This window comes from Choloepus didactylus, chromosome 9 (assembly GCF_015220235.1).
Source record: "Choloepus didactylus isolate mChoDid1 chromosome 9, mChoDid1.pri, whole genome shotgun sequence".
Classification (NCBI taxonomy): Eukaryota; Metazoa; Chordata; class Mammalia; order Pilosa; family Megalonychidae; genus Choloepus; species Choloepus didactylus.
Genome location: NC_051315.1, coordinates 37,814,171 through 37,839,997, shown reverse-complemented (window position 1 = coordinate 37,839,997; position 25,827 = coordinate 37,814,171). Strand labels below are relative to the sequence as shown.

Genomic DNA, 25,827 nt, shown 5'->3' with positions numbered 1-25,827 from the left:
TGATGTAATAAAAATGGCACTTCCTCTCCAAAATATATAAAACCAGTCTAATCATGAGAAAAACATCAGGCAGACGCCAATTGAGGGACAGTCTATGAAATACTTGATCAATGCTCCCCCAAACTGTGAAGGTATCAAAACTGAGGAAAGTCTGTGAAACTGTTTGGTCCAGAAGAGCCTGAGAAGACATGAGATTCAACGTAATGTATCCTGGATGGGATCCTGGAACTGAAAAAGGACATTGGGTAAAAATGAAGGGAATCTGATAAAGTCTGGACTTTAGTTTAATAAAAAATAAAATTGATAAATGAAAATTACTTACTATTATAAATAATTATAAATATATACTTATTGAGTCTATTAAGGGTTCAGCACTGTGGTAGGGCTGGAGGCACAAAGAGAAAAAGATAAGTGCTTTGCTCAAAAACCAGGGATTCGTGCAAAATAAACAATTATTATATAAAGAACAGCAGACTGTTTCTCTGAGGCACAGTAAGAAGAGCTTGAGGGTGGAGGAATCTATCACTGCCAAATAATGTCTATCAGTGGACGAAATCAAACGACCCGCGATGTAGACCCCTTCCCTGCCTTTTCGCCTCCCTACTTTGCGCGTGCGCATCATCGGTTCCACGATCCTTACCATCGATGCGTTCAATAGCAACTTCTTCAGCCTGGCCTCTGCCGGCGTAGAGGCTGCCGCCGCTGCCGTCGCCGCCGCCGCCATTTTGATGGCGGGAGAGTCTGTGTCTGAGACGGCTGGTGGCGGCTGTGGTGACTGGTATGGATGGTTTCCCCTCGCGGTAGCCACTCCAAATTCGCCCGACTTCGGGCCACAGCCCTCGGTATTGCCCTTACTCTCACAGGGCCCCTGTCGCTATCCCCAATCCTCCTGTCACTCTGTCTTTGGACTTTTTTGCTTGCTCAGCCTGAATCTTTACTTCGGGTTGTAATCAGGCAGCACTGGCCTACCTTGAATTATCTACTTCTGCTCCCAGAACCCTATATCCTAGCCACCGCTGTCCATTTCCCTCTCTAAGCTGGTCCGAGTTTGTTTTCAGCGGACATAAATTGGAAGGTTTCAGCCGCAAGGCCTCTCTTCCGAGCAGAGATCTTCCAGCCTCGCCTGTGTACCTTGTAGGAGCTGGGATCGAATTCTGGTCTCCCTGCGTTACTGAGAGAAGTTGGACTTTGGTCTTGTCGCGGTGGAGGGACAGAGAGTAGTAGATAATGGACGTTTTCCGTGCTGTTGTTAGATCTTAATCTGTCACTTGCTTGTTTTGTTTTGTCTTGCCCTTTCCCAGGAATAACTTTTCAAAGGAAAAGATACTTTGCATCTGTTCTCTCCGCTAGAAATGGCCAATGTGAGTAAATTAGTTGTGTAAGAACCAGTGAGTAAAATAGTTTGGGGATTTGTTAGGAAATGGAGGGACGGTTTTCTGATGGCATAGGAACCATGATGTTTCTCGTGATTAGACTTAGTGTAACAAAAATGTCAAGGGAAGCAAGGGGTGTGAAAATAATGTTGACATGTTTTGAAGGTAGTTTGAACACATTCTGTTTACAACAAGTGTACTTATTTCTCCAATTTCATTTTTATAAATAGAAGTTCCATGCAAGCATCTTTTTGATATTTTTAAAAGCCATTATTTCAGTAAACATTTAGTATCTGTTTTTTAAGTCCTTTTATTTTATTTGGTAAGTTAAACTGAAGGTTTTGTAGCCCAGTTTCAATGTAGGAAGTAGCCTTCCTTATCCTACAAATTAAGAACAAGAAATATTCACACAGATCAGAGATATTGCCTGCAACATGCTGAGCTATTGGTTGGTGACTAACCAGACACACTTTAGCATAAGCAGTTCTTATATAGTAGGGGACATGAGACATGTATGAAAACAGTGATAATGAACATAGAAAGTAATTTTAAAATATGATTTTTAAAAAAAGTTACACAAAAGGTACAATGCAGATTCATTGTTTCATGGTGAAGGGAAAACAGAGGAGTCCGGGGTCACTAAATGGGAAAAGCATTGAACTTGAGTTCTGAAAGATGGGTGGGATTTAGATATCTGAGGTTTGGGTGGGAGGAATAGTTAAAGAATTCCATGCCAACTCTGTGCCCACTCCAGTCCATTCTGTATACTGCCATTAATGTTGCATTCCTTAAAAACAGCCCTTATTTTATCAGTTTACTCTGACTCCTCTCTGCCTGTAGGTTAAAATTGGCCTTATCTTCATGTAATAAGCCCTTTACTGTCTGTTAAATATAAAGCTCTTTATAGTTTGCCCAAAAGTTAACTTTCAAGCCTATTTTTTTATTTACTCACTATGTCCACCCTCATTGAAATTGTCACTTTTGAATATACAAACCTTTTATGCCTCTATACCATTGTCACTCATTAAAATGCCCTACAACCATAGACAATACGTAAATTAATGGGTGTGACTATGTTCTTATAAAATTTTATTTACAAAACAGCAAGCTGGATTTAGCCAGTTTGCTGACCCCTGCGTTAAATTATCCTGACCCAAGTATTTCGCTAAATGCATGAAAGATGTTTACAAATTCATTGCAACTGACCTCAGCATTCAAGAAAGGAACTTAAGACCAGAAAGTACACTACAAAGGTATATGTTAAAATGGAGGACAGAGAACATTACTCTATAACCAAGAGGAAAGAACAGTATGGGAAATAGCAGAATTTGTAGCAGTCATAGAAAAGAGTTAGAAAGTAAACAGGTTTTAGTCCAAGGAATAGGTTTTGAAAATTCTCTATCTTGAGGGTAGAAGAATCTTATTAGCTGTGCTACTTTTAGTTTTGTTGCTAAATAGGGCAACTTTTAGAGATTCCCATTCCTTCTCATGTGCAGTTCTCTTGAATTCTGGTCTTCACTGGAAAAGACATATATTTTTACCTAAAGTAACTTATTGTTTGTTTTTTAAAACTATGCATGTTTTTTCCTAAAATTATAAGTATACATAATGCTTGTTAAATAATAGGTGTTCAGTAAAGGTAGAACAAATATCAATTTTAAAAGATAGGTTCCAGTATGAAGTTTTACTAGAGATAGTATATATTTGTCTATATGAGTATAATATTTATACCCAGAACAAATTGTGTTAATTGTTGTGTCATTTCTAGGTGCTCTGTAACAGAGCCAGACTGGTTTCCTATCTTCCAGGATTTTGCTCTTTAGTTAAAAGGGTTGTCAATCCCAAAGCCTTTTCTACTGCAGGATCTTCAGGTTCTGATGAGTCTCATGTTGCCACTGCACCTCCAGATATATGTAAGTAAAAGTAATTGATGCTTTACTTATATTTGTTTCAAAACAATTTGAGTTGTGGTTCCTATAATATTTTTCTTGAGGTTTTACAAATTTTCTGTAAAGTGGTGTGTGTTCCATTGAAAATAAAATCAGAGTTTTTTTACATAATTGCATCAACAAATATATCCATCAATAAATGAATGGATAAACAAAATGTAGTATGTACATACACTGTAATATTATTCAGTTATAAAAAGTGGTGAAGTTTTGATACATGTTACAACATGGATGGACCTTGAAGACATTTTGTTGAGTGAAATAAGCCAGACCCAAAAGGACATTGTATGATTTCACTTATATGAAATAACTAGAATTTGCAAATTCGTAAAGATAGAAAGTAGGTTACAGATTAGGGTGGGGGGGTGGAAAAATTAATACTTAATACAGAACTTCTATTTTTGGGTGATGGAAAAGTTTAGGTAATGTATGGTGGTGATGGTTAAACTGGGAAATTTTATGTTGTATAAATGTTACCACAATAAAAATTTAAAAACAAGAAAGCAAGCTCTACTATTAAAAAGAAAGACTGAATATTGGTTTCTAAAATTTATTTTGCTAAACTTAAGTTTCTTTCTGAATATCTTCAGTCGTACAGAGTCCTCCCTGAAACAAATCTCCTGATCCATTTAAAACATATTACTACTTCTTGCCATTCTTCACTAAATTTTTTAAATGTAGCTGGCACTTATTAGCTAGTTCATGAATGTATATTGAATCAACAACTTACGCACTGTCTCAAAAGTCTGCCTTTTCTAATCTGTTATGCATACCACTATTGTGTTAATCTTTCTAAAATATTTAATCGTGTCACTTCTTTGGTAAGCCTTAATTATCTATGGTTATTTTCAGTCCTCAAGCTGTGAATCATTGTGTATCATTGTTCAATGTTAAAATTTTTTTTTTTTTAAGTTCTGTGGTTAGGTAAGTTTGAGAAATGCAACACACCATACTCCTATCTTGGAGATCTATAATGCACACAAATATTAGAGGCCCTTAGAACCTTAACCTAGTGTATCCTAAAGGCATTGCACTTGGAGGCCATTTTTCATGGAGCACATCACTTACAATGGTTCATTTGGGCATTCAGAGTCCTCCGTCTTGCCCCAGTTTTCTTTCTTTTTTCTTTTTTTTCAATTTATAGCAGTGATAAGTTTACATAAAAATCATGCAGAAAATACAAAGTTCCCCTATAACACTGCATCACACACAGTTATTAACATTTTACAGTAGTGTAGTACTTTGTTACAATTAATGAAATATTATTATTGTAATGTACTATTAACTATGGCCCATAGTTTACATTAGGATTCACTGTTTGTGTTGTATAGTTCAGTGGTTTTTTTGGAAGGGTTGTTTTTATTCTGATAACATATGTACAACATACAATTTCCCATTTTATCCACTTCCAGTTATACAATTCAGTGGTGTAAATTCACAATATTGTGCAACCATCACCACCATCCATTACCAAAACCTTTTCATCACCCCATGGAGAAACTCTGTGCTAATTAAGCTTTACTCTCTATTCCCTACCCCTCCCTAGTCCCTGCTAACCTTTATTCTAGCTTCTGACTTTATGTATTTACATATTCTAATTATTTCATATCAATGAGACCATGATATGATGCCCTTTTGTGTCTGGCTTATTTCGCTCAATATAATTTCTTCAAGGTTCATCCCTGTTGTAGCATGCATTAGAACTTCCTTCCTTTTTATGGCCAAATAATGTTCCATATATATATATACCACATTTTGTTCTTCCATTCTTCTGTTGATGGGCACTTAGGTTGTTTCTACCTTTTGTCAATTGTGAATAATGCCACTGTGAACACTGGTGTACAAATATCTGTTTAAGTCCCTGCTTTCAGTTCTTTTGGGTTTATACCTAGAAGTGGGATTGTTGAATCACATGGTGATTCTGTGTTTAGCTTTCTGAGGAACCACTTGTTTTAGTTGCGTAGCTGCTAAAATGTATCTTATACAATGGGATGGGTTAAATAATGGGAATTTATGGCTCAGTTTTGAGGCTAGGAGAAGTCCAAAATCTCAGCCTCAGCAAGTCAGTGCTTTCTCTCTAAAGACTTTGGTGTTCTGGGGCTGGCTGCTGGTGGTTCTTGCAGGTTCTTTGCTTTTCCATCACATGGCAATGCACACAGAATGTCTTATCCTTTCTCTTACAGGTTCTGCTGACCTCCAGCTTCTAGATGCTCTTCATGGCTTCTCTTTCTCTGTCCAATTTCTTTTGCTTATTAGGACTTCAGTCTTATTGATTAAGGCCCACCCGCATTCATTTTGGGCACACCTTAACTAATGACATTGGCAAAGGTCCCATTTACAAATGGTTTCGTACCCACAGGACCAGGGGTTGGAACCTGAGCAAGTCTTTTGTGGAGACCATGATTCAATCCCCAATACCACCCAGCTCTTTTCCACAGAGACTTCACCATATTACATTCCAACCACCAGTGTGCTTGTGTTCCTGTTTCTCCACATCCTGAACACGTATTTCCTATTTTTTGAGTAGTAGCCATTTTAGTGGGTATGAAATGGTACCTGATGGTGGTTTTGATTTGCATTTCCCTAATGGCTAATAATGTTGAACATCTTTTCATATGCTTATTGGCTATTTGTATGTCTTCTTTGAGGCATGTCTATTCAAGTCTTCTGCACATTTTTTAATTGGGTGGTTTGTCTTTATGTAGTTGAATTCTTCATATATAAAGTAGGAGTTCTTTATATGTTCTGGATATTAAACCTTTATCATATATATGGTTTCCCAATATTTTCTCACATTCTGTGGGTTGTCTTTTTACTTTATTGCTAAAGTTCTTTGATGCACAAAAGTTTTTAATTTTGATGAAGTCCCATTTATATATTTTTTTGTTGTGGCTCTTGCTTTTCTTGTAAAGTCTAAGAAACCATTGCCTAACACAAGGTCCTGAAGATCTTTCCCTATCTTTTCGTCTAGGAGTTTTACAATTCTGAGACTTATATTTATGTCGTTTTAGTTAATTATTGTATATGGTGTGAGGTAAGGGTCACCTTCATTCTTTTGCATATGTTGCTATCCAATTTTCTTATCAGCACTTGTTGAAGAGATTTCTTTCCCCATTGAGTGGACTTGACACCCTTGTCAGAAATCAGTTGGTCATAAATGTAAGGGTTTATCTCTGAACTCTCAATTAGAATTCATTGGTCTATGTGTCTGCTTTTGCGCCAGTACCATGTTTTGATTATTGAAATTTTGTAATAAGTTTTAAAATTGGGAAGTGTTAGTCCTCCAACTTTGATTTTCTTTTTCAAGATGTTTTTGGCTATTCAACGTCCCTTACCCTTCCATGTGAATAAGATGTTTGATTCACTTTTCCATTTCTGCAAAGAAGGCTTTTGGAATTTTTATTGGGATTACATTGAATCTGTGAATCACTTTAGGTAGAATTGGCATTTTAACAATATTTAGTCTTCCAATCCATCGACATGGAATGTCCTTCCATTTATATAGGTCATCTTTAATTTCTTTCAGAAATGTTTTGTAGTTTTCAATGTGTAGTTCCTTTATATCCTTGGTTAAATTTATTCCTAGATATTTGATTCTTTTAGTTGCTATTGTAAATAAAATCTTTTTTCTTGACTTTCTTTTCAGATTGTTCCATACTAGTATATAGAAACACTACTAATTTTTGCATGTTGATCTTGTACCCCGCCACTTTGCTGAATTCACGTTTTAGCTCTTGTATCTTGATGTGGATTTTTCATGATTTTCTCTATATAGAATCAGTCATCTGCAAATAGTGAAAGTTTTACTTCTTCCTTTTCAATTTGAATGAATGTTCCCTTACAGTGTTCCCTTACAATGTTGAAAAACAGTGGTGACAGTGGGCATCTTTGTCTCACTCCTGATCTTAGAGAGAAGGCTTTCAGTCTTTCACCCTTGAGTATGATGTTAGCTGTGGGTTTTTCATTTATGCTCTTTATCATGTTAAGGAAGTTTCCTTTTATTCCTAGTTTTCTGAGTGTTTTTATCAAGAAGGAGTGCTGAATTTTGTCAAGTCTTTTTGCATCAGTTGAAATTATGTGGTTTTATTCCTTCATTCCATTAATGTGGTGTATTATATTATTATTGTGTTCAACCACTGTTCTGGTTTGCAAATGCTGCCAGAATACAAGATACCAGAGATGGATTGGCTTTTATAAAGGGGGTTTATTTGGTTACAAAGTTACAGTCTTAAGGCAATAAAGTGTCCAAGGTAAGGCATCAACACAGGGTACCTTCACAGAAGGATGGCCAATGGCGTCTAAAAACTTCTGTTAGCTGGGAAGGCATGTGGTTGGCATCTGCTTGCTCCCAGGTTGCCTTTCAAAATGGCATTCTCCAGAATGTCAGTGTCGGCATCCAACAGCTGTCTTCAAAATGTGTCTCTCAGCTGCAGCTGGCAGTGAGCTCCTTCTGTCTAAGCTTGTATAGGATTCCAGTGAACTAATCAAGGCCCATGCTGAATTGGCGGGGCCATACCTCCATGGAAATTATTTAATCAGAGTCATCACCTACAGTTGGGTGGGTCTCATATCCATGGAAACAACCTGATCAGAAGATTCCAGTCTAATCAAGACTACCACGTCTGCTCTCAACAAGATTGCTTTAAAGAACATGGCTTTTTCTGGGGGAAGTAATATATGCAAAACAGCACAACCACCCTTGCATTTCTGGGATAAATCCCACTTGGTCATGGTGTGTAATTCCTTTAATGTGTTGTTGGATTTGGTTTGCTAGTGTTGTTGAAGTTTTTGGCATCTATATTCATAAGGAATATTGGTCTGTAATTTTCTTCTTCTGTCTTTGGCTGACTTTTGTATTAGGGTGATACTGGCCTCATAGAATGAGTTAGGAAATATTCTCTCCTCTTCAGTTTTTTGGAAGCGTTTCAGCAGGATTGTGTTAATGCTTCTTGGAATGTATGTTTGGTAAAATTCACCATTGAAGCCATTTCGTCCTGGACTTTTCTTTGTTGGGAGGTTTTTGATTACTGATTCAATCTCTTTACTTGTTGTTGATCTGTTAAGGTCTTCTGTTCTTGAGTCAGTGTGGGTAGTTTGTGGTATTTGGAGGACTGAATATTGTTAAAATGACAGTTCTACCTTAAGTGTTTCTAGAAGTCTGTCTGGTTTTTTTCTGTAAGGTTGGTAATGATGTATCCCCTTTCATTTCTGATTTTAGTTGTCCTCTCTTTTTTTTCTTTATCAGTCCACCTAAAAGTTTGGCAATTTTTTCTGTCTTTTCAAAGAACCCTTTATTGCTTCTCTATTCTTTATTTCATTTATCTTTGTTCTTATCTTTATTATTTCTTTCCTTCTGCTAGTTTTGGGTTGAGGTTACTCTTTTTCCATGGCCTCCATATGTGAGTTTAGGTCTTTGATTTGAGTTCTTTTCTTTTTTAATTTATTTAGAGCTATAAATTTTCCTCTCAGCTCTGCGTTTGCTCCATCCCATAAGTTTTTGAGTTTTCATTTTCATTAGCCTCAAGATATTTCCTAGTTTCCCTTGTGCTTTCTTATTTGACCCATTCATTGTTTAGGAGTGTGTTTACTTTCTACGTAGTTGTGAATTTTCCAGTTCTCCTGCTGTTAATTGATTTCTAGCCTAATTCTTTTGTGGTCAGAGAAGAGTTATAGTATGATTTCAATATTTTTACATTTATTGAGACTTGTTTTGTAAGCTAACGTATGGTCTGTCCTAGACGATGGCTCGTGAATGCTAGAGAAGAACATGTATTCTGCTTTTGCTGGGTTAGGTGTTCTATATATGTATGTTAGGTCTAATTGGTTTATAATATCATTCATGTCTTCTATTTCCTTATTTACCTTATATCTAGATGTATCCATTATTGAAAGTGGTGTACTGAATTCTCCAATTATTAATGTAGAACAGTCTGTTTCTCCCTCACATCTTTCAATATTTGCTTCATACATTTTGGGGCTCTGCTGTTAGGTACATATATGTTTATAATTGTTACGAGTTGTTGAATTAATCCTTTATCAGTATATAGCATCTTTCTTTATCCCTTGTAACCATTTTTTACTTAAAGTCTTTTATCTGATATTAGTATAGCTAGTCCAGCTCTGAGGAAGGTGGCCTTGCCAGTTTTTGCTATTTGTTCAAAGATTCTGTCAGGTTATGGAACCCTGGAGTCTCTTAGCACCGCCATCTTAGTAGAATGTCCTATTTGTCTTTACCCCAGTTTTATTGTATAACTCCTTCTGGGACTGCTTCCCAAATTACACCATATATGTATCATAAATGATTTTTTCATTCAAAAATATATAAAGGATTAGTATCCTGAATGTTTAAAGAACTTTTATAGAATAATAGGAAAAAAGACAACCCAGTAGAAAACAAACAAAATGGATATGAACAAGCCATTTTCAAAAGAGAAAACTAAATGACCAGTGAACCTATGAAAATATACTGAAATCTGTAACTATAGGATATTTACTTTCTCTAATAAACTAGAGAATTAGATAATGCTAGACCCAAATAATCTTATAAACCATCTGCTTCAAAAATAGCCAACAGGTTTTATTTTGTAAACTAACTCCTGTCAATCATTAGTGGCTGACTAGAGTCTCATTACTCAACATGATCTGCAGGCCAGCAGCTTCAGCATTATCTGGGAGCATGATAGAAGTACAGAATCTTAAATCCCACTCCAGTCCTACTAAATCAGAATCTGCATTTACAAGTTCCTGGATTATTCTTAAGTACTTTAGAGTTTGAGGAGCACTGGCTTAGAGTATTTGTGTTGGAATTTTGAGATATTATGTGGGTTCAGCAGGAAAGAGTGCCATGATTGATGAGTGATGTCTATCACAGGTGTGGGAGTGGGATATATATGGTGGCACGCATGGAAACAGCCATATTGACATGACCATTTCCAGTCATTCAGTCCTGGCAGAATATTTATCATTATTATTATTATTATTGTTATTATTATTATTATTACTAAGTAATGTGTGCAGCAGTTGCCCTTCCCTTCTCTAAACCATACCCCCACCCCAGGTATATAGTAATTTAATTTTCTACTTTATTCTTCACTGGAGGATCTTTTGACTGTTTTTTAAAGTTTTAAGTGAAAACACTAATGTGCTCTCTTCTGCTATGTTTATTTAATTCAGTAATTAAATTAATTATGCTCACAGGGAATTATGTCACATTGGTTCATATGCAATTTTTCCCAGCCCATTAATGTGTTGTGCCATGAGGTAACAGCAGCTAAACTCAAGGTGTAAACTAACAACGTTGAACTCAACAATCAACAAGAATATACTGGTGTTCACAATGTCCATTTACCTCTGTTTCTTCACCTTGTTTTTCCTCTTGGTTCAATTTGGTCACACGCTTTAACTTACTTTTCTTCCCAATCTTTGTGCATTTTCTCGTTTCCATAATTCACAAATCTCAATCCTTTATATACCCTTCTGTTAATTTCCTTTATTCACCCTTAAAATAAAATTCTATTGTTTAGTATTTCTGTATTAGGAATTTAATATGTCTTTTTAATTGTGTTAGTTTTTTTAATAGTAGCATTATTGTTTTTATTGGTTCTCAGGTTACAAAAATCTTGGGTCTGCTCTAAACCTGTTTTGCCCATAAGCCTTATTTTTATTGCAAGATTTTGCACATCAGAATGCTTTCCGGAAACACAATATGACATCTAATAGCAGAAACACCTGTAAAAATTGAGCAATACAGAAGTATATTGAATAAAAAGTAAAATTCTTCTGTTCAATGATATGACCCTCCCCAAGGATAACCACTATTAAGTTTGGTATCTCTCCTTTTAGATCTTTTTCTCTACTTAAAAATGTGACTATAAAGATATAAAGTAAATGGCTTACATGCTATTCTTTGACTTAGCTTTTTCTTTTAGTACTGCATATCCTGGACTTCATTCAATGTCGCTTCATATAGGTTTACTATGTCTTCTTAATGGCTATCACGCATCCTTAGGATGATTACAATATTTTATTGAATACTTCCCCTAATAATGGACTTAGGGAACTGTTTCCATTTTTCTATATTAAAAGTAGTGCTTTAGTGAATATCCTTGTATATATATCTGTGCCAATGTGTTTTTCATATTGACTTAGAGTATGTATGTGTATTTGGTAAATACTGCCAGGTTTTACTAGACTTCTGCTAGCAGTATAGGAGAGTAACAATTTCTCTACACCCTTAGCAATGCTGGATACAATTAATCTTTTTCTTTTGTGCCAATTCCATGAATGGAAAGAGTATCTTGATTTTATTTGCATTTCCCTGAGGTATATCTTTTCATGCTTAATACCCTTAGACCTGGACTCTTGCTTTTAATGAATGCTTGTTGATTGCATGAAATTGGTATATTTTTTCAGTGAATCCCTGATTCTTTACTCTGTCCATTTTCTATTGGGTTGTCTTGTAATTATTTGAAGAACAACTTAATATTACTAATATTAATCTTTTGTCCTAAGTTTCACAGAAATATTTTTTCTATGCCTGCCACCTATCTATAAACATTTTATCCAGTGCACCTATCTATAAAAATTTTAAGAGAAATGTAATTCTTTTATTTTAAATCAAAATTTGAATTCATTAATGGTTTCTTTTATACAAGTTAGTTTTATTTAGCCATATCTATCAATGTTTTTTGCAGTTACTGTTTTTCCTGTCATAAAAAAGCCATGCCCACCCCAATAGATAAAAATATCCTCCTGTATCTCTTTATTAAATGTTTTTAACTTTGTTTTTACATTTTATTCTTTAATTTACCTGGAATTTGCTTTTGCATATGGAATGAAGCATTAAAACATGATTATTTTTTAAATGTCATCTTTATTTTACATTAAATTCCTGTATATACATGAATCTTTTTCTGGATTCTCTATTTTTTCCCCAAGGATTGATTTCGGCCATATAGGCACCACTGTGACACTTCTGTTTACACTACTAGGACAAGCTTCCCTTTCAGATGCATAGATAAGGAGCAGGTAGGCATATTAAGTAACTTCCAGCATTGTCAAAGTTAGAAAGTTTTTAAAGTACCACTCAAAGACTCTTGTCTAAGAAATGCTATTACTGGTCTATGGTAAGAAGTTTGTGCCAGGATGTAAATCAGTGCATTGCCTCATTGATCAGAAATGTCTTAAGAAAAAATATATAAAGCTTATATAAAGAGAATGGTTAGTGAGGTGGTTGATCTACACTCTGGTGCAAGCTCTTCATCTCTTCTTAGACTGGTAATGTAGAGTTCAAGGGCCTGTTGCCAGAAGACAGGCCACACTTTGAGAAACACTACCCTAGTACACTCATCTTGTCAAACCAATGTCCCACTTTATATTTTGTAATACCCCTGTTACTCTGCTGAAATGACACTGTAGCTGATAGCACTGGCCAACACTCAAAATTCTAAAAATAAATCAACATGCCTAAGTATAATATAAAGTTAATATAAAAGGTAAGTAATTTATAATGAAATTGTAAGTAATTCAAGATGTAAATATTAGGGCATAGCTATATTTGAAGACCCACAGTAGACACTTGTATCTATACATAAAATTACTGTGAATGCATCAGCTACAAATGCAGACAGATACAGGTGTATTGTCTTAAAGACTCACCTACTGTGAGCAGTTTGCTGTCAGTGATGTGATTTTTCTAAAACAGTAGTAGTTCTTGGTAAGTTACAAGCAAATTAAGACCAGTTAACTCAATGTTCTTGATGTTAGCATCCCTATAAAATTCAGTGGATATTGAAATAATGTGAAATAAATTATGTTTTCTTTGTAAAATAGTTCTAAGCTCAAACAATTATATTCACATATTCTAGCTACATGAATGTAGGCATGCAGGGTGACTTTCCTTGTGCAGGACTGTCTCTACACTTTTCCCCCCAAATCCCCTTCAGCCTAGTATCTAGGAACTCCCTTAGACAGATCCCACTTTGTTTATAAGATTGCTCTTCGATTTAACCTAGAACCACACTCCTTAAATGATTGATGTGTATATGTGGGAAACTGGGTTACAGTTTCAATAGACTGTCCATAACAGGTTTAAATTACCTGATGATTGTCTCTAGTCTGGACATACTCCCTGAACTTGTTCTCTCTGTTCAATACTTCTCCCCCATACTCTTTTGGGAAGGATAACTTAACCTTTGCAGCAACCTTCTGTGCTTGCTTTGGTAGGTTTTTTCCTGTTTCTTCAATCCAGTCTCGTTTGCTTTCTGTCTTCCAAATATTCTTTACAATTTTTGGTTCACTGTTGACAATAGTTTTCTTTCTTATTTTCTAGTACTATCATGGATTTTTATGCTTTTATTATATGTTTTCTTCAGTTTGCTGAAATTTTTTGGATGGAGAAGAGGTAAATGTTTGTACTCAGTCTGCTTGCTACCTTTAACCAGAAGTACATATTACTTGTATAATATATATGTATATTAAAAAGTTGTCAAAGGAACTTTTGAAATTTAATTGAGGATCTCATATTCAATCTGGTGCTCAGAAGAAGTGATCATATTGTGGCACAAATATTTTCCTCCTCCCATCTAATATTTGCAATAAATTTTCTGATACATTTGCATTGTAATAAAAGTTTAGCATATAATTTGGAGACCATTCAAGAAAATGTAAGTTCTCAGAAATTGAGCAGATCCTTTGTTTGGAATGATTTATGGCCTTTTATGAGATAAGCAAATGTAAAAATATGTATGATGCTTGGTTATAGGATTTTCTTTGCCTGGTTATACCTAACTTGCTCCTTAACACCCAGCCTGTTCTCAGTCTCCAACTCGTGGATGGAGGCTAGCAATAGAATGAGACTCAAGGACAGACTATATGAGAATGTCCGTTTTTGCAGATAATTTAGAAACTGAATTTTTTTTTTTAAGAATGCTTAGTTTTTGCCTTTTGGCTCATTTAGTGATAGCTGCATCATATTACCATATCAAAATGCCATGTATCTATCTAGTCTAATAACCTTTGTTTCTTCAAGATGAACAAATTGATTCTTAGATATTATTTCACTTGCCTGTGAACTGACAACTGGTTGGTTTGATTAGTGTTTTAGAAATGGCATGAAACTAATTTATATTCACACTGGGAAGCAAATTTCAAAAATTGTTTGTTTTTATAAAGAAAGCAATACTGCCTTTTAGGTCAAAAAATACATAATTGTAAGAAGAACATTTTTTCAGTCTACCAGTGCATTTGACTATTAAGGAGAAAATTATTCATTTTGTTGTTCCTCTTCAGGCTCTCGAACAGTATGGCCTGATGAAACTATGGGACCATTTGGACCTCAGGATCAGAGATTCCAGCTTCCTGGAAACATAGGTTTTGATTGTCACCTCAATGGGACCACTTCACAGAAGAAAAGCCAGGTTCATAAAACTTTGCCTGATGTTCTAGCAGAACCTTTATCAAGTGAAAGGCATGAGTTTGTAATGGCACAATATGTAAATGAATTTCAGGTAAATTGTTTATGTCATTTATTGTATTTTTTTAAATAGTAAGGCCATGTTACTTTGTGATTACAGTGAGCTTGTTTCTTTCATTTAAGAAGTAAAAAGAAATCCAAATCAACAGAATTCCAAAACAATTCAGTTCTAATACAGAAACAATATATAGCTTTTTAAAAATTGACATTGTCCTATACGTAATGATTACTATATAATTTTTTTTTTTAATTTAGACTGCAGTCTCTTTTAGGTCATGAATTCTTCAAAAATATGTTTTAATAACTGCATATTTCATAATAGATAATTTAATTATTCCTGTATTGGGAATGTAGGTTCCATTTTTCCCATTTATAAATGGTAATTATAATTTGTTTATGAACCAAATTTTGACCAGTTTTTACTACTCCTTTATCCACTTACAAGATGAAGAAAATTTTGAGATCTCTGAAATTGTTCAGATATAGTAAACAAAGAAGGAAGCATTAAAAAAACTATTTTTGAGGATTTTTTTTTAAGTTCTTTGAGTTTTGTGTTTTTTAAACTGGCTTTGCAGCATATTCATTCTTTCTGTCAAGCCCCTGATGCTTATCATTTTTCACATTCCACATGGTTTGGGGCTGATTTTATCAAAGCCATATTGTTGGAAGCAACAACCCCTCACAGTTATTATGAGCCATATTGGATGACTTGATATTGGGACACAGGTGACTTCTCCTATCTTCTTATCATAGATAATTTTTTCTCAGTCTTCTTAGCTGCCAATTAAATGATTATTTCCCATAAGTTTCTGTCCATCCTCTCATTTGAATCCCTCCCTGGTAACTTAATCCATTGGCTTCCTCCACAGTCTCTGTTTTTGTCATTTCTATCTCAGTATTTCTATTTCCACTGTTTCTGTCTGGTTCTGTATATCTTTGTCCCAGCTAAGCATCTTAACCTAGAAGTCTCACAAGCCCCTGGATTTTACATGTCTAATTCTGAACTAGTCCTTTTTTTTTTCTTTCAAAACCTGCCCTTACTCCCTACCAGTAATATAAATGGCTTAACCATACACCCACTGTCCCAAAATAAAAAGTATATCTCCAGCCTTGACTCTTTGTCATAGCCCCACAAATAGTAACTGACCAAATCTCATTGCTTCCTTCACTGAAGTAGTGCTTAAATTATTCATGCCCTTTTAATTCTCAGTAATACTGCTCAAGTTCAAGGCCTCCTTATCTTAACCTGGATTCTTTGAGGCATTATAGCGTGATAAACTTTGGAAATAGAAGAAATCTAGCAAAGGTTGACTTTGTCACTCATTTAATTTTATGAACTTGAGAAAGTTAGTTAACCTTTCTGAGCCTGTTTCTTCATATGTAAAATGGGGATAATAATAATCGCTAGCCCACAAGGTTGCTTTGAGGAATAAATGTAAAAATACGTATAAAGCATTTAAATTTACTAAGTGGTCAGTAAATGCTGGTGTTATTATTGGTCTGTGTCCTGCTTCTCCTCATTACCATATATCCTCCAGGGTAACACTAGCATTAGTTTCTTGTGTCTGATCTTCTTGTTCCTCATTGCTTATACACCCAAGTCAAAATTTCTTAATGTGGCACAAATGGCCTTTTATAGTTTTGATCCCTTACCTTTCCCACCTTATCTTCCACTACTTCCCACTCCCTCTGTACTCCAACCACAACATATTTCTCAATTTTTAAAATATACCATTCTCTTTCACTGTCACATACCAGTCTCTTGCTGACTGTTCCTCCTCCTGAATTTCTAACATATTCCACCTATTCCATGCCTTTCAAACATACATGTAAATCAAGATGTACATCATATATCACCATTTTAACCTTTTCCTGATTCCACCTGGCAAAAAAATGTCTTCCCCATGTGTACTCCCAGAAGACTTTCTTTGTAACTCCATAGCACTTTTCATATTAAAATGCATTTATTGGTTTCTGCTTATTTTTCTTCTACTAGGCCTGAGATCACTCACAGTTAAGACTAGATATTTTACCATCATAATGCCTGCTTCTAACATAGTACCTAATGCATAGTAGGCTCACAGTAAATTTTAGTTGAATAAAAATCTCGAAGCTCTCCCTGTAGGAGAGGCTGTATTATGTAGCCTTGTTATTTTGTAAATTAATATTATAATCCCCATTTTACAGATTACAGAACCAAAGAAAAGAAAAGATAATTAGATACTGTGACTTTGTAAGACAGTTATGACATTTTAGTTTCATGCCAACTTCTTTTCATATTAAGTCTTAGAATATCAATATATTATATATATTCATTTTGTTTTATTCAGTATTTCTTGAGAACTTTCAACTTTCACATTCTTCACAGAAGAACAATTTGAGTATATAAGAAACACTATTACCTTTTCTGTTTTCCATTTACCCTTCCACCCCCAGTTAGATTAGGATTATTAAAAAAAAAAAAATTTCCAAGGAAAACAAGCTCATAATATGTATGATATTTTATTCAAACTCCAGATTTTGGGTACTTACATTTCTTGTTCCCTTTAGGGTAGTGCTGCACCAGTCGAACAAGAAGTTAATAGTGCAGAAAGTTACTTTGAAAGTGCCAAAGTAGAGTGTGCAATCCAAATATGCCCGGAGTTGCTGCGAAAAGGTATGTCGTGCTTTATACATGGTAACATTAATGTGTATTAGATAATGTCACTAATTTTTTAATGTGTTGAATGATGTACTCTATAGAAATTATAATCTTTGCATCTTAATATTTTAATCTATCTAGAAGTGATTGCATACCAAGATAAAAGCTTTCAAATGTCCCCTACCATCTGGCCTCATGCTGCTATTAGATAGGAATAGTAGAAATTTTAATAGTTTTTTCTCCTCCAAAACTTAATTTAAATCATTTTTATTCCTGGATGATTATTATAGCTGTAAGTCCTTAAGCTAATATGTAATACTGAAAAGAATCTTAATAGACCTTTTTGAAAATTATAACACCAATAACATGTTACCCTATTTGCCCTTCAGAATTGTTGGTAGCAACATTAGAAGATAATATGCATTTATAATAATAACTTAATGTCATTCTGATTTGACTTAATCATCCATTTTTCCAAAGAAATACTTTCGTGCAACCCTGGAATTTTTATTGTCTTTTCTTTCTAGATTTCGAATCACTATTTCCAGAAGTGGTTACCAGCAAACTAATAATTCTGACTGTAACACAGAAAACTAAGAATGATATGACTGTTTGGAGTGAGGAAGTAGAAAATGAAAGAGAAATGCTTTTAGAAAAGGTATTATTTCAATTGCTGATAATTTAATTTTGTGGTCTTATTTAAATACCAATAAAACAAAATGATTTAAAATGATGGGTGTCTTATTAATTCTTCACTAAAATATTTCAGTACCAAAGGACTTAATGCATCTTTTTTTTTCCCTTTGAGAATAAATATGGCTCTTTTTTTTTATTTTTAGTATCCTTGAAAAATTTAGATTCTGTCCAGTTCTTTCCTCAATTAAAAAAAAAAAAAAAAAGTGTGCTTGCTTTAGGAAATTTAGAAAGTACAGTTAAAAACAACAAAAAAACTAAATTTACTTTTCATACTCTGGTCTCCTCCCATCCTCTCCCCTACCCCGCCTCCCCTATCTGTCTCTCTCTAAACCATGTCAAATAAAAAGTAAAAATTATCCCAACCTTCTCCAAGGAATAAGCATTAACAGTGTACTGTACAATGCTCTATACTCACTGTTTTTTTCCTGTGCTTTGCTTTAACTTAAAAGATATTTTTTGACACCTTTCCATGGTATTACAATAGATATATTTCATTTTTTGTAAAATCTGCATAGTATTACATTACATGTAAACCATACTTCAATTTAAACATTTCCTTAGTGATTTATAAGTTGAAAATCGATTTTTTTCTTTTATAGGCAACACAGCAGTGAATATCTTTGTACATATATTTTTACACACACTAGTGTCTATAGATTCCTAAATAGAGAATTGCTGAATGAAGCAGTATATACATTTTAAATTTTGATAGACACTAAACTTACCCTGCCCACCAAAAAAAATTGTCCTAGTTTATATACTTCTATCCTAGCCAATCTTGGATATTAGCATTTCTTTTCATTTTAACCAAACTGGAAGTGGAAAATGGCAACTTAACTTGGATTTGGATAGTTAAATAATAACTACTTATTTTTAAATTCTATATAGTTATTTTTCTGAGAGCTTGTTTTGGGATCAATAGTGTATGTCAGTTTCTTTGTCTACAAGATAGAATGGGATATTCTTCTGCCTACTTGAGCAGCTTAGCTAATTTTAGTTGAAAATCCCCTATACTGATTTCCATGCAAGATAATGTTAGGAATTATTTTGTATTTTCTTTAGTAGTTGAGTGGTTCCCTTAATTTGTGAAGATACATTGTAATTTACATGTTCAACAGTATTTTACAAAAATTACTTCATAGTTGAAGGTCCCATTTATAGCTTTGCTGATAGATTTCTTATAGTAAGCAATCATGAACATTATTTGTTAATTAGCAAGGAAGTTACAGAGAAGCATAAAGCATCATCTCATTTTAAGGAGAGCTGAATTTAGAGAATTGGGTCTTAAATAGGCAAGAGCTTAACAAACATTTTCTATTTATATATTAAGATAGTGCTTAGTACGTGGAATATGACTCCCAGGGAGGAATGTAGACCTGGCACCGTGGGACGGAGAACATCTTCTTGACCAAAAGGGGGATGTGAAAGGAAATGAAATAAGCTTCAGTGGCAGAGAGATTCCAAAAGGAGCCGAGAGGTCACTCTGGTGGGCACTCTTATGCACACTTTAGACAACCCTTTTTAGGTTCTAAAGAATTGGGGTAGCTGGTGGTGGATACCTGAAACTATCAAACTACAACCCAGAACCCATGAATCTCGAAGACAGTTGTATAAAAATGTAGCTTATGAGGGGTGACAATGGGATTGGGAAAGCCATAAGGACCAAACACCACTTTGTCTAGTTTATGGATGGATGTGTAGAAAAGTAGGGGAGGGAAACAGACAGACAAAGGTACCCAGTGTTCTTTTTTACTTCAATTGCTCTTTTTCACTCTAATTATTATTCTTGTTATTTTTGTGTGTGTGCTAATGAAGGTGTCAGGGATTGATTTAGGTGATGAATGTACAACTATGTAATGGTACTGTAAACAATCGAAAGTACAATTTGTTTTGTATGACTGCGTGGTATGTGAATATATCTCAATAAAATGATGATTTAAAAAAAAAAAAAAAAAAAAAAAAAAAAAGATAGTGCTTAGTAAATATGTACTAATCATCATTTAGCAGCTAGAGAGCTCTCACATATGCATGTGCATTGCATTTTGATCCCTTAAAGATTCTGGCAATTTGAGACTGACCCCTATAATTGTAACTTAGTTTCCCTGTAACCAGTTTTAGGGCTTTGAAATGGCATCATGCTTCCTGTGATTTTTAATTTTATAAGGTCTGCCACTATTTTCTATTTTTAAAAAAACAAACATTTTTCTGTTTCAGATGTTAGTGGTTATTTTGGAACTTAGCTTAGGGTCCGAGTAGGTATTTTATGTTTTATGATTTAAATCATTCTAATTTTTCCCAGCAGATGTCAGTGTTTGTCAGTGTTCTAATAAAATAGAAATTTTGTTAGAAATATTCAAATTGGTTCTTTTTCTGCTAATTTGGGATTCTTTTAATTAATCTTTGAGCATCTGATTGCATTTTTTTTCTTCTCTCCTTGTAGAGTTTTTGTGTATGGCATGTTTATTCATTAAATTGAAATATATTCTAATGACTTTTCTAGACCATAATCAGTAGTTTTCCTATTCTTAAGAATTAGGAGGATTGATAAAATACAGCAATATAGTGTAAATAGTAAAGTATAGGAAATAAATCTATATTTTAATGTTTATCATTAACTTACAAGAACGTATCTGGAAAATAAGTTTAGGCTGCATACCTCTATAGCATGGATCTCTGCAAGTTTTTCCTAATATAGTAAATATTTTAGCCTTTAGCAGATTATCTGCCTCAACTGTTCAACTCTATCATTATAGTATGAAAGCAAGTACAAACAATGTGTAAATAAATGTGTGGCTGTGTTGCAATAAAACTTTAGTTTCAAAAGCAGGCAGTTGGCTGGATTTGGCCTTCAGGCTATAGCTTCCTGATTTAGCACAAGGTCTGTATTCCTATGTTCAGCCTTGGGTTCTCAAATGAATGCCAGAGGTGCTCGGTAAGGTCTCCTCTCTCTATTTCCCAGGAGTGTAACTCTCAACCCTGCAGCAGACAAGCCCTGCCAGGCCTGGAATCTCACCTTGTGCATGCACAGCACAGCCCTTAGCTAATGAACCAGAAAGAATGTGCCCTTTATGCATCTTTCCAAGTACCCTACCCCACAAATGCCAGATGCTTCAGTAGTCCACAACTCTGCTTTCTCCCTGCTCAGTGATAAACCTTCACTTGGCTTGGTCTCGACTTCTTTGCCCTGTGGCAGAAAGGTACCCCAGGCAGAAAGCTGGAAAAATCGGGATCATTTCATTTGTTTCCCTTCTCTCAAGCATCACAGTCTTGTTCTGACTGTTCTTCCCGGTCTAAATAAAAACAGTCGCCTCACATATTTTATTCAATAGTTTTATAGTTTTCAGCAGGTTGTCAGGTTTGGTACATATTATGGCTGGAAGTAGAACTGTGCTCTTGTGTTTAAACACTTATGGTCTTTCTTTTAATATTGTAATTTGGCCTTAATATATGTTACCGTGTTTTTACTCTTTAGACTTCTGATAAGGCTAATAAAGACATCATAGGAGAATTAGGATGATAAGACCAAACTTTTGAACAGGTGATACATGTAAGTGGTATATGGTGAATATACACTATACAATAGATACTAAGGGGTTATATAGTGAAAAGTAAGAATCCTGTCTACCCTGTATCCCAACTGTCCAGTTCTTCTGTTATCTTATGTGTCTTTTCAAAAATATTTTATGACTGTCAGACATGTGAGTGGATAGATGAGTTTTTGAAGTCCATACAATGTTTTTAAATAAACTAAGCTTTTCATTATGAATATTTTATTTCCCTTTCTTACCTTATTCCTAATGTCTCTATAATGGTACAAAATAGCAACAATAGTTTATAATTCATGATAAACACAAAAGTTAATAGCACAGAACTGATTAGGAAGAGTTCGTACATAGGAAATAATTTTGAAGAAAATAAATGGAATTTAGACTTTTTGAAAGAAATTAAACTGTTACATGAACCATTAGTCTTTTGAAATGGTAGAAGTCATTTTCTGACTTTACAGTCTAATTTTTCATTGCTTTTAATTATTTGTTAATCTTACTGTGTTCTCTGTGTGAAGCAAAAGATATTCAATTAAAAGTTTATTGAAAATAAAACAATCTGTAGTGATGCTATCTTGAATATATTATCTGTGCCTTTTTTTTATGCAGTTCATCAATGGTGCTAAGGAAATTTGCTATGCTCTTCGCGCTGAAGGCTATTGGGCTGACTTTATTGACCCATCATCTGGTTTGGCAGTGAGTAAATTAATTAGGAAAGCTAGATTATATAATTTGAAATAGGTATGGTTTGAAATTTATAAATTGTTTACAATTTTGGTAAAAATTAGATCTTTTGGGAGTTTACATTACTTTGAGTCACTTGAATTCACAACTTTTGGTGGAGCTCTTTCATTGACACATAACTCTCCATCCGTTTAATTTTTTTATTAAAAATAAAATCAATTATTAATTTCCCACCTAGATTAGATATTAATTGATTTGTATTGAATTGGTGTGTTTATTGTTGGTTGAAGATTAGAACTGTCAATGTGGTCAAGTTCCTGTAAGGAAGATCCAAAATTATGTTTAGAATTAAGTGAAGAAAATTTGGTGAAAAGAAATATTTAGAAAAGGATCTTTTTACAAACTAACATTTACAAAATTAAGCTTTCGAAAAAATAACCACTATTGTGGTCACATTTTAAATTCTGGGTATACCTTTCAGTTACAAGTAGTAACAAGATTTTAGACTTTTTTGAATCTTAAGATAGTAGTATACACTATTTTTTCTCACCATCAAATAAAATATAGTAAAGACTAGAAATGAAGAACTTTTGCTCGGGGCTGTTGTTTCCTCATCTTGAAAATGATGACAACAAACCAAAAATGATGTCTAAGGTAGACTCCATCTTTAAAGGTTGTATAATGTTGTACATTTGCTTCTAAATGTGAAAGTTGTTAGATCATTCCTTTTACATTTCCAGAATACGCAGATATTGTGCAGGGGTGGGGCAGTTTAAATGTTGCATGGGACCTTTTTATTTTTCCTCCTTTTATGTGATTTTTTAATCATTTGTATGGGTATATATTCATGATTGCACAAAAATTACTATTACAATATCTTTCTAGCTAATGAAAGTATTACTTCAATTTTTATTTCCTCCAGTTCTTTGGACCATATACAAACAACACTCTTTTTGAAACAGATGAACGCTATCGGCATTTAGGATTCTCTGTCGATGATCTTGGCTGCTGTAAAGTGATTCGTCATAGTCTCTGGGGTACTCATGTTGTAGTAGGAAGTATCTTCACTAATGCAACACCAGACACCCATATTATGAAGAAATTAAGTGGAAATTAGTGGTGATGTCAGTTAATTTGTTTTACTATTTATACGTCACATTTGGATTGATCTAAAAACTTTGTCAAACCCTTCAGTTTTTAAAGTATACTTATTTGTAGGTATTTATTTAAACACTTATAAATTTACAAGGTTGGTAATTGATTTGTGATTTTTAAATCACAGATTTTCATTATTCATATTATCATTGAATACATGCTTAGTACATCCACATTGTATAGAATGTGATCATATTAATGTGTAACTAGGGTATGAAGATCTCATATTGTTATTTCTCCCCTTTATTGGAAAAACCTCAGTTTTAATTATTTTTCTCCAAAAATAAATCATTCATTTGGTTGAAATGATGTGTTTTTTCATTGCAATATTTTTTAAATTTACTTCTTAAAGTCCTAATCGACTATAATATTAATGTTTTTAAAGTTTTTTTTTTTTTTTCAATAAATTCAATTGAGAATTCTAGATTGAGTGTAGATTTTATTTTTCCTAATTTTCTTTTTTCTCATGTTCTGGTACCAGTCTTAGTATTATTGTGAAGTGTTGTATGTGCAGGAAAAGAGGAATAAGGGTAACACTAGATCTTTATGTATAAAAGTGTATGAATCTCATCCTTACGCATATTATAACAATAACAGCTCCTGAATTGACATAGATAAATATTATTTTCAAACAGTACTATATTTCAGCTGACAAACATGTTTCTCTAATTTTAACAATAGATTGAAATTGCAGTACTTTACAGAAATGCCTCATTTGTGACAGCTGGTTTTTACAGCATTATAAATAAACATAAAAAGAATCATCTTCCATTTCAGAGGCTTTTGCCAATAGGAATGGTGTCAAATCTCAGGAAAACAAGTAAATTCTATGAAATAAATTAATTGAAATGGACTTTTTCTGTATTTTTAAAGGAAATGCCTATATTTAAAAAGGGACATGGAGATGACCTACTTTTTAACTTAGTTAATTTGATTTAAAACTTTCTGCTTAGTTAACATGTAGCTTGATAATGTGTGGCTTATTTAAAAAAGTAAAAGCTAAAAAGTTTCCATTATGACAGATGAAATAGTACGTCTCATAGCTTTTTGAAAAAAATGTTATTCAACTATAATATAGAGAAAAGAGCTAGGTAAATTTCCATCTCCCTAACTAGCACCCAAATCAAGACACAGAACATTACTGGCACCCAAACAGCCTGAAAGGCACTACTCTCCGCATCACTCTCTCACCCTTCCAAAGGGTAACCACTACTCTGATCTCCTACAGTATAAATTGGTTTTGCCTGTTCTGATGCTTTGTATATATGAAATCATATAATATGTTCACTTTTATGTCTGGCTTCTTTCACTCAACGTTGTTTATGATATCAACCCATATTATTATGTATAATTAAAAATCACCTATTTGCATAACTTCGCGTTCTCAGAGGTTCTCAGTGGGGGACAGTTTTGACCCTCAGGAAATTTGTCAATTTCTGGAGACATTTTTAACTGTCACTACTGGAAGTGGAAGAGGAGGCTGCTAATGACCAAGGATGCTGCTAAATATCCTACAATGCACAGGTCAGCTCCCCACAACAAAGTATTACTTGGTCTATTGCCTTGCCCCACTCTCATTGTTCTAATGTGTATATTGCTTATCCAGGCATTTTCTGCATTGCACCACTCTTACAGCTAAATCCCCTTGAAAATTCAACATTTACTTTAACAGTTCTGGTTGACAAGGATACTTATTGCATATATGGTGGCTATTTACTGTATTGTATGCTGTGAGGGCACATGGTGGTGGAAATCTTTTTATCATCTTGCTTTCTAACAGGAATTCCAGGAAACAAATAGCATGATCTGCCGTAATTGTTAATTAAAAATTTTTTCTGAAGTGTTATGGTAAGATTCAGGTTTATAGAAATATAACTTGAGGCTCTTACTGATAAGATAGAGTGATTGACTATTAGGTACTGCAGTAAGAAAAAACCACAGCTGACCAGTTCACTTATTCACATGGTCAAGACACCATGAACAAGAAAGAATTTGTAAAAGCCATCTTAACATAAATTTGCTACCTAGGACTGAGCTATTGAAAATATTAGACCTGTCACTGAAAAAATATATATTTTGTTGTGAAATTTATATTTTGACAAGAACTTAGAAATTTTTGCATAGATGTAAAATGCTGTAAGAGATCTTCCAGATTGTCTGACCCATATCCCTCATTTTATATTTGACAAAATGGGGAAAATACAGATAGGAGCATGCATTAGATCACACAGCTGTGTGATGCTGAAGACCCAGCATTGGAACTTGGCTATGATTCTATTACAGTTTCTTTTTTCTTTCTTTCTATATTGGC

At 34.1% G+C, this 25,827-nt stretch overlaps 1 protein-coding gene and 1 long non-coding RNA gene across 4 annotated transcripts in view; one reads left to right on the top strand and one right to left on the bottom strand.

Annotated features, from left to right (window-relative positions):
* The window catches only part of LOC119544384, a 28,100-nt gene extending 26,959 nt beyond the window's left edge, over nt 1–1,141 (bottom strand). The window contains exon 1 of the long non-coding RNA XR_005218823.1: nt 641–1,141. This is a non-coding gene — a long non-coding RNA (uncharacterized LOC119544384). The remainder of the gene's footprint in view (nt 1–640) is intronic.
* Nucleotides 692–23,834, top strand: MMADHC (metabolism of cobalamin associated D). Of its 3 annotated transcripts, none has more exons than XM_037849823.1 (8): nt 692–778; nt 1,302–1,361; nt 3,142–3,286; nt 14,612–14,739; nt 17,346–17,451; nt 17,964–18,094; nt 22,287–22,373; nt 23,284–23,834. In XM_037849823.1, exons 2-8 carry the CDS (start codon nt 1,353–1,355, stop codon nt 23,476–23,478), a joined length of 801 nt encoding a protein of 266 aa, XP_037705751.1. In that variant the 5' UTR covers nt 692–778; nt 1,302–1,352; the 3' UTR covers nt 23,479–23,834. The 3 variants fall into 3 exon arrangements, with proteins under 3 accessions (XP_037705751.1, XP_037705749.1, XP_037705750.1); XM_037849821.1 differs by having other exon boundaries at nt 14,612–14,829; nt 23,284–23,826; XM_037849822.1 differs by having other exon boundaries at nt 711–842; nt 14,612–14,829; nt 23,284–23,826.
* The last annotated feature ends 1,993 nt before the right edge of the window (nt 23,835–25,827 follow it).